Genomic DNA, 9,294 nt, shown 5'->3' with positions numbered 1-9,294 from the left:
GGACATACTGGAGTTTGATGAATTTCACCCCTATCATGCAAGGACCGTCCTGGGCGTAGTCCACCTTGCACCCAAAGTCCGCTTGGATGAGCTCCAGGTCCAAGTTCGGTAAGCAGTGTAAAATCTGCATAGATACAGTATGTGCATTTATGATGGTCTGACAGCATTCTTTTTTTCTTTTTTTTCTTTTTATACGAGCAGTCTAACAGCATTTTATGGGTCCTGTGTGTTGAGTCTGAGCCCACATATCACAGGCATACTGTGTAAAAATAATAGTAATCCAGGTAATTGGGATCAGGGTTGGGTAGGGTTACTTCAGTTGGATTACTTTCAATTACTTTTGGATTACTCCAATGCCAAATATGCTAATAAAAGACAAAAAAAACTAAATATGAATAAAATGATGACTCGCAACACGTGGTAAGCTTTCTCTCCTGGCTTTGATCTCTTGGATCTCCGGCAAAACGAACATCAAATGCGACAGAAACAAAATGAAAATAAATCCAAACAGCTTTTTTCCGTTCAATGTACAGTAGAACCTCAGTTTTCGAACGCCTCTCAGTTCGAACAAATCGGTTCTTGACCAAAAATTTCGAGAAATTCTTGCTTCGCTTTTCGTTCAAAAAATCGCAGTTCGGGGCGATGCTGAGCGCGTACGAGTGTGGATTGCCCCCACCCCTCGTGAAGAACTGTTGTCACGGCAACACGCACTCCTTCTCTGCTTTCGTTTTTCAAAAGCGGTGAAGGGAGTGTTTTAACTCCGAATTATGCCTCGGAAGAAGGTCGGTGCAAGCAGCAAAGTTGCTACAGGTGAAAAAAGAGGAGTAGTGCGTACAACTATTGCATTTAAGAAAGAAATAATAGCAAAATATGAAGAAGGTGTGCGAGTTTCCCTTCTTTCAGCAATACAGCATGGCTTCTGCAGACATCCGCCAAGGTAAGAAATCTTACTCATAATTCTTTTTTTTATCCTCTAACCGCTCACCACTTGTTGTGGAGACCCGGGTGCTAAATGACTTGTAAACGACCTGATTTTTAAATTTTTACACGTTTGGGTTAGCGTAACCTTTCGTACGGAAGATTACGCTAACGTGAACGTACAATTAGCCTGGGTTAGCTTCATATTGACTTTCGTGGTAAACATTTAGGGTGTTGGAACGGATTAAAACAATTTTACATTACTTTTAATGGGAAAAAACGACTTCGGTGATCGTACAAATCGGTTTTCGTACAAAGAAATGGAACGGATTATGGTCGAGAACCGAGGTTCCACTGTATTCCGTTACTCCCCAAGCCTGCACAAAATTTAGTCATTGTATTCATATTGAGTTACTTTTGTCTTTTATTAGCATATTTGGTATTGGAGTAATCCAAAAGTCATTGAAAGTAATCCAGTTCAAGTAACCCTACCCAACCCTGTTTACCGTCAGGGAAAAAAAAAAGGAAAATTGACTTGAGCAGAACAAGATGACTGCAAGTATTATTAGAGCAGAAAGGGACAGCCCAACACTATTTGCTATAAATATTCCCTGTACACCTCCCATCCCCGGGCAGGTTTCAGGTTTAATGTGAAGAGCTAAAGTGAAAGTAGTCTGTCGACACCACGCTGTTGTGTTGATCAACACTCAAGCTTTCTCGTCGAACTTCAAGGAGCCAAACTTCTCAACAAGCAGTGGTTGCAACTCTGAGGTTTGTGCATTGTTTTTTGGTTTATGACAGTAATCTTTGCAAGATATTAAACCATGTATAATACCAGGGTTGGGTAGTGTTACTTTAACTGGATTACTTTCAATGACTTTTGGATGACTCCAATACCAAATATGCTAATAAAAGACAAAAGAAACTCAATATGAATAAAATGATGACTCACAACACGTGGTAAGCTTTCTCTCCTGGCTTTGATCTCTTTGATCTCCCTCAAAACTAACATCAAATGTGACAGAAAGAAAATGAAAATAAATCCAAACAGCTTGCCAACATCATTTTTGCCGTTCCATGTATTCCGTTACTCCCCAAGCCTGCACGAAATTAATTTTATTCATATTTAGTTTCTTTTGTCTTTTATTAGCATAGATAGATAGATAGATAGATAGATACTTTATTCATCCCCGTAGGGAAATTCACACTTCCAGCAGTCTACCCCGTTGTTTATTAACAGATGAACATGATGCCCTAGGGGTGCTTGTAGCGGAGTGGATGACGTCACACGCTAGTCCAAAAGTTCGACATCCCTGCGGCAGATGGAAATCTTTTCTTTGTGTCCAGGGATACACCACCTCCTGTTAGCAAGTCCGCCTCCTCTCCGATTCCCGCAGGCTTTCGTGTCTCTGTATAGCGGCGTTGAAGCCGGATAGCTGCGGGTGTTGGGGAAATTGCAGGTTCGATAATCGAGAGAAAAGTCTTCTCATATGTGGATAAGGAAAATGGACAGGAGCCAGCCTCGTGGGAGGGAGATACAACTTTTATTGATGCATCAATGAAGTTTCTCAGAGAGCTGGGAACATGACAATGTTTTTAAAGCTGGTAGCGACGATTAAGCTTAGATTGAATACACCCCAAAAGGCGGTCCTGTATCACGTATCAAGTTCAGAGAGTCCCGTCCCTTGCACGCTATCTTCAAGGAAACTTAATCGTCTGCCAAGAGTATCTTCAAACGATGTCAACCCGACCTTTTCCCACAACTGTAAGCAAGTCTTTCTAAATTTCTACATGTATGCAAATCTATTCTACAAATGCAAGTGTATTTACCACAACACGGGTAGCTCCGTGTGGCTACACGTTAGCGTCCGGAATACTAAACGTGAGCCACGTTTCCGCAAAACACAGCAACTGCGCTCCCCGTGCGCTTCGATGTTTTCCACCAGCACTCGTTGGTCTTATTTGTTAGTGAGTTCACATTTACCATGATTACGGATGGTACCAAAGACTTATAACGCCGCTAGCCGCTTAGCTAGCTCTGGCTCTTCTCCCACGATAGGCCCCTTCATCACGCCGGCACGAGAATTCTTCAGGGCAAGGAGTTGATTCCTTGAATAAACGCATTTTTGTGCACTAAACCCATGTCCATAGGATAGAAAGTAATCCATAGTGTAGTTGTCAAAACGGGAAGAAAAACACCGAAGATAGAAGCAGGAAATAAAACAAAAAATCACAAAAAGTGAGAGATAACAGGGGAGCTGCTGGAAAGGCAGCCGCTCGGTATTGGAGTAATCCAAAAGTAATTGTAAGTCATCCAGTTAAAGTAACCCTACCCAACCCTGTATAATACATATGTGTGTACATATATTAACGAAGGTAATACCTCGCCGTATCGCCGTTTACTTTTCGCTGTTTTTCACTACTTTTGTCTTTGGCATTCTGATTAGCAAAACGGTTGCCACGCCCCTTTTCTATCTGCGTCCACCTGTGCGCCAATAATGTTGCGGTTTAAGTTGTACAAATACGTAAAACAGCTTGACAATCCTACATTACGTACGCACAAATCTTATAAAAAAGTACATTACAGTGTAGCAGCTAGATTATTTTCAAAATTATAGTGTGGCAGTACAGAGGTTATTTGTAATGTTAAATAGTAGAAAGTACACATGCTTTTGTTTGTTTAACAAATGCCTGAGCCTGTAAAATGTTGTTTTCCCTTTAATTGCAATGTATTATAGAATATTCAATAAATATAGTATTTGCTTTTTTTTGGCAGGGTTTTGCTCATACCGCGATAGTCAAACTCCACAAAGTAGAAACATTTTTTTAGATGTCAGTTTCGTATACAGTGTTCATTTTACCTGTGAAAAGTGATGGGTCCCGACGACTCGCATGCTCAAAAATCTATGGGTCCCAACAGAGATCTATGGGTCCCCTAAATTTAATGTTATCGAGGTTGAAATTGTAAATCAGCGACAAATATATAATAAAAATCTATATTCATTCAGTTTTAATCATCAAATTATTGCACAACCGTTACGATACCAACGTTATCACGACAACCCTGTATGTAACATCCCACATGCCGACATTTTTTGTGTAAATACCATGTAAATTATAACTATAGCCTTATCCCCCTTGTCTTATAACATTATCTTCTCTGTTCCTTTATCTTCTTGCTCATACCTCACTATGAATGTGTAAAACTGGAGTGTCATGCCCAATTTCGTTGTCACAATATGTTAGCCCATTTGTAGCAATGACAATAAAGGTATATTCTATTCTATTCTATTCTATTCTATTCTATTCTATTCTAATTAATTTTCTGCATCAAATTGTTGTTGGTAATATACCGATTAAAGGGATCACCACAAACCTGTCTTTTTTTCATTTTCTCCTTTTATACTTCCCTTTTTTCTTAACTTCTTTTTACAACATAACCATTCGTAATATAATGCATCAAAGCAAGTGAGCCGTTTGAGAGCCGGCTCTCTTGAATGAGTTGAGCCGAAAAAGCCGCTTCGCTAAAAAGAGACGGACTTTTCACCACACAACTCGAGATCGATCGGCGTGCAGTCGAAAACTCGAACCGCGAGACCAAAACAACATCTGCCGGATCTGCCTGACGAAAAGTTTGGAGTGCTGTAAATCTTTCTTTTAAAAAAATGTAATCGGGTAATAATGACAATTTTGTGTCAAAAAAGTAGCGTCCCGGGTTGATTCGAGACTATGCGTCCCCAGCAAAAATGATAAGTCTAGGACGCAGGGACGCGGGCAAACGAGAACACTGCATATAATATATATGACTGTAACAAAATAACAACGATAGATCTACAAATAAAAGTTGAATCGATGAATGGTATTAACTGTCATTAAACAATACTACAATGAAATTAGGGGCCCGCTCCTTTTGGAAGAAAGTTATGTAGAGAGTGCATGTTAGCGTTGTGCCAGGTCTCCTTGATGAAAATGAAATACAACTGTCACTAATGCATTGTTCATTTTAGCTCTGAAAAGTGATGGGTCTCCGGGACTCGCATGCTCAAAAATCTCTGGGTCCCAACAGAGATCTATGGCTCCCCAAAATTTAGTCTTATCGAGGTTGAAATTGTAAATCGCCGACAAATATTTAATATAAATCTATATTTTCATTCAGTTTTAATCATCACAGTTAATTGGTAATACAAAGCAGTTATCACTTCAGATTTTTCAGTTCATATATTCTTCGTGGTTTGCTGTCCCGCCATAGTTGTAATGCCTTCTCAAGGTCCAATCCCTTATCATCCTCCTCATAGTGTAACCAGGAATATAATTGAGTCCATTTGGGCAGAAAATCATTTTCTTTCGTCGAATCGTTCGCTTCAACACACGTGTTTTCCTTGCCTTTGCGGTCTTCTGAAGAATTTCTCCGCCGTTTTTTCTTACCGGAATTATTGCCGTTGTTACCACCGGGCAAACGAGAACACTGCTAATGTAGCGGTTTCCCATGAGTTGTAACTCCAGCTCATCTGTTTTAAGGGTAATGGATCTGGCGTTGGTAAGAAACAGGCTCCGCATGGGTGGCTTGTGTGAGTTGTCACGTAGCCGCAGCTCTTCCGCCGCCTCTGTCTCTTCCCAGACCCAGTTCTAAACCACGCAGCACTCTGTGGTGATTGGCATTTTTTTTCATTTATCCTGACATTCCTCAGAGTCCATCCATCCATTCATTTTCTGCCCGGCTTATCCTCTTGAAGGTTGCGGGGTTGCTGGAGCCAATCCTAGCTATCTTTTGGCAGTAGGCAGGAGACACCCTGACCTGGTTGCCAGCCTCATGGCACAGTCAAGTCAAGTCAAGTCATTTTTATTTGTATAGCCCTTAATAGCAAAGAGTCTCAAAGGGCTGCACAGACTATTTTTCGGACTATTATTACATCATCCCCTGATCTGGAACCAACATGAGGGCAAGGAAAAATTCAGAAACATGAGGAAAATGAAGAAACCTTGAGAAGGGACCGCACATGAGGTAATCCCCCTTTCAGGATTACCAGACAGCAAAGGATGTTGCAATCACAAATAATACAGAGATATTGTCCACGAAAAGTATAGATCATTCATATGCTATAGAGTAGAAGTGTGTTTAAAGCTTAGATTTAAACATTTCCACTGAGGTTGCAGATCGGATCTCAGGGGTAAGAGCATTCCACAGCACCGGTGCCCGGATGGAGAACGCTCTCGAACCTGCGGATCTCTTCTTGGCTCTTGGGATCACTAGTAGACCAGCGTTTTCAGAACGAAGGCTTCGGATCGGAACATAGGGGGAAATCAGATCTGAAAGATATGAGGGAGCAAGTCCATGTATGATTTTGTATAATATTAAGAGAACCTTGAAATCACATCTTAGGCTAACAGGGAGCCAATGCAGGTTAGCCAAAATCGGCGTGATGTGATGGGACTTTTTTGTCCTAGTTAAAAGCCTCGCTGCAGCATTTTGTACCAGCTGAAGACTCTTGAGTCTGGTCATCGGAAGACCGGAGAGTAGTGCATAACAGTCATCGAGACGGGAGGTAACAAACGCGCGAATTATGATCTCCGCATCCCACTGAGAGAAGTGTAGGACGATCAACACGACGCGCATGTATTTGGAATGTGAGAGGAATCCCATGCTAATCACTGAGCCGCCGTACCGCCCTCCTCAGAGTCTGATTTAATTCATTGGTTTTTTATTTCGATGTAATGAGCCACTAAATTGGTAGCTGTCGCTGTGCTTCGCAGTACGTTTTTGGTGGATACGTTGAGTTGTGCACCTGCCCAGTTGTTTGACTAACAGCATACCCCAGCCTGTCACGGAAATCACGCCATCCAGCACACACACACACACACACACAGCGCTCCACGAAGCACCCCGTAAAAACATTTGCTGTGTGTTGTCTGCTGCACATCACAATACACAATAAAAATACACTTTTTGAAGTTTCGAAGCCACGAAAAGTAAACCGCGATACGGCGAGGGATTACTGTATAGACTGTATATACAGAATATTCCATTATAAAAAAAAATAACAATCAATGTTCCCTGTAATTTTCCTTACGGGTCTGAGCGTTCACACAAAGTTGGTGAGCAACGCTTGAAACAACAGTGAGCAACAGCAATCCCAAGTGTGGCAAGATAATTAATGATCAAACATGTCCAAAACTTGACATCAAGTTATATTTTGTTGAGATTCCGGCAATGCAAAATTATTTTTCTCTTTTAAATGAATTGACTCATGTACTATTGCAAAGGTTGTACGGCCGATTTCCATTTTTTTTTTCTGATATATTTTCTCATCTCTCATCTCATTAGCCGTACCGCTTATCCTCAGTAGGGTCGCGGGGGGCCGGAGCCCATCCCAGCAATCATCGGGCAGTGGGCAGGGTCGCATAATATTAATATTTTGGGGGGCTTAGTTAGTCGGTTGCAAAATACAGAACTGTACTTAATCACATTTTTTAGTGGAAGTACAATGTTAGCAACAAGATTCACTTGATATAATTGGAAATTATTTGAATGCAACACAAACTTTTTCTTCTTTTATCCGTGTTTTTTTCTACTTTTTTTTTTAATTCCTTTAAAAAAATTCTGATTGTGTTTATTTTTTCCGAGCTGTTACTTTTTTCTCTTTGTTCTCTATTTACTTTTTTCCCACGTTTCTTCATCTACCTTTTTTCTGGCTTTTTTCTAAACTTTTCCTTCTTTTTTTATCTTCCTTTTGTTTCTTTTTTCTCAGCTCTTCACTACTTTTTTATTTTGGTATTTTTATTTTATTTTTTGTTCTATTCCCCACTTCTTTTAAGTCATTTTGAGCATAATTTTACATAATATTTGGCCATGTTGGGATTAAAGAAGCAAAAACAACCTGAAGAGCCGTTTAGGACCCGAAAGAGCCGGTTCCTTTTAGTGAGCCGAGCCAAAGGAGCCGGTTCTCGACAAACCCTACTAACTTTACTCAACTTCATTCTATTTCGACTCGACTTCAAAATACCGCATTTAGGACATCACGTCAGGGGAACCCGTGTATTTTTACCTTCATGCACTGTAACTTTGACTTAAGTCGCTTCTTAATTAGTCATTTTGAGCCCTCATTTTTGTGCGCTTAGAGGAAACACTGATAACAATTCAAGTGTTTGATAACAATAAACAAAAACACTTATAACCATATACCCTACACCTTTAAATATGTAAGATATACTTTTCCTACAGCGAAATACTTCATGCGACCAAGATGGCCGAGGTTTACGAGAAATGGAGAACCGACATGGCCATCCAGAAGCGGGGCCCACCACAAACAGCTCCCACCACCCTCCGCCTCCGGTGCATTTATGACCCCGGACCGCCATCTCCCCGGGCTCCGATCCCGATCCGTCCCCCAGTCCCCAGACCCCCTTTGGCGGAAAGTGACCCAAAAATTGGCTCGCCCAACAAGAAGATAACGAGACGACGAGCTCAGTCCCTTCCTTCTCCGTCTGAGCGCCGGCGGAAACACCGGAGCCAGCAAGTCCGTTTCGTGGACTCCTTGGGCCTGGACTTAGAGGAGGTGAAGGTCTTCCGAGTCAAAGAGCGACCCCTTGTCCCCCACCACGTCATGTTTCGACTTCTGATGAGCTCTGAGAAGGCCTTCGGGAAGTCTTTGGAGCTGTCGCTGCCCCACTTCAAACCATGCTTCCCCGAAAACTTGGGAGAAGAACCCAACTTCCTGAGCCGGGTACGTGCGCAAGGCGTTGGCCTGGAGAAGGTTTCATGCTCTGAGCTGGGCATCACCGGCACCGTTCAAGTTCTTAATTTAGACTATGAGAAAAAGGTCAGAGTTCACTACTCTTTTACCAACTGGAGGACATCCACGGACACGGTGGCTTGGTGGGTGTCGAGCGGGGCCGGAGGGGAACGCGACGTCTTTCGATTCCGTCTACCGGTGCCGCCTTTCATTTTGCTGCCAGGGGCTTTGCTGGAATTTGCCGTCTGCTATCACGTCAAAGGCTCGGATTACTGGGACAACAACAATGGCTGCAATTACAAACTGACGTGTCACAGTTATAAAGTGAAGGTTCCGAGGGAATGCGAGGACAGCATGCTGCATTTTACATAAGTCACCTCTAGAGGGCGCTGTTGCTAGGGCATGTCCGTTTGAACAATGATGTGATTCAGTTACCTGGGTGTACTCAAAAGCTCTATTGGGATCCACGGTTAGTGGTGATTTGATCACTTTAAATACCGTATTTTCCGCACTATAAGGCGCACCTAAAAGTCTTATTTTTTTTCAAAAGCTGACCATGCGCCTTATAACACAGTGCGCCTTATATATGGCTCAATATGAAATTCGCAAGGTCTCGCAACTACGAGAAACAGCCGCCGACTCCATT

The 9,294-nt window shown here is 42.0% G+C and overlaps 1 protein-coding gene across 1 annotated transcript; it reads left to right on the top strand.

Annotated features, from left to right (window-relative positions):
- Positions 1–61: 61 nt before the first annotated feature.
- ppp1r3db (protein phosphatase 1, regulatory subunit 3Db) lies at positions 62–9,294 on the top strand. The gene is made up of 2 exons (XM_088339060.1): positions 62–108; positions 8,138–9,294. Exon 2 carries the CDS (start codon positions 8,160–8,162, stop codon positions 9,018–9,020), a length of 861 nt encoding a protein of 286 aa, XP_088195186.1. The 5' UTR covers positions 62–108; positions 8,138–8,159; the 3' UTR covers positions 9,021–9,294.

This window comes from Urocampus carinirostris, chromosome 6, assembly GCF_059441175.1.
Source record: "Urocampus carinirostris isolate Australia breed hairy pipefish chromosome 6, RoL_Ucar_1.0, whole genome shotgun sequence".
Lineage (NCBI taxonomy): Eukaryota > Metazoa > Chordata > Actinopteri > Syngnathiformes > Syngnathidae > Urocampus > Urocampus carinirostris.
Note: the sequence above shows the minus strand (reverse complement) of the source record. Positions and strands in the feature narration are given on the sequence as shown.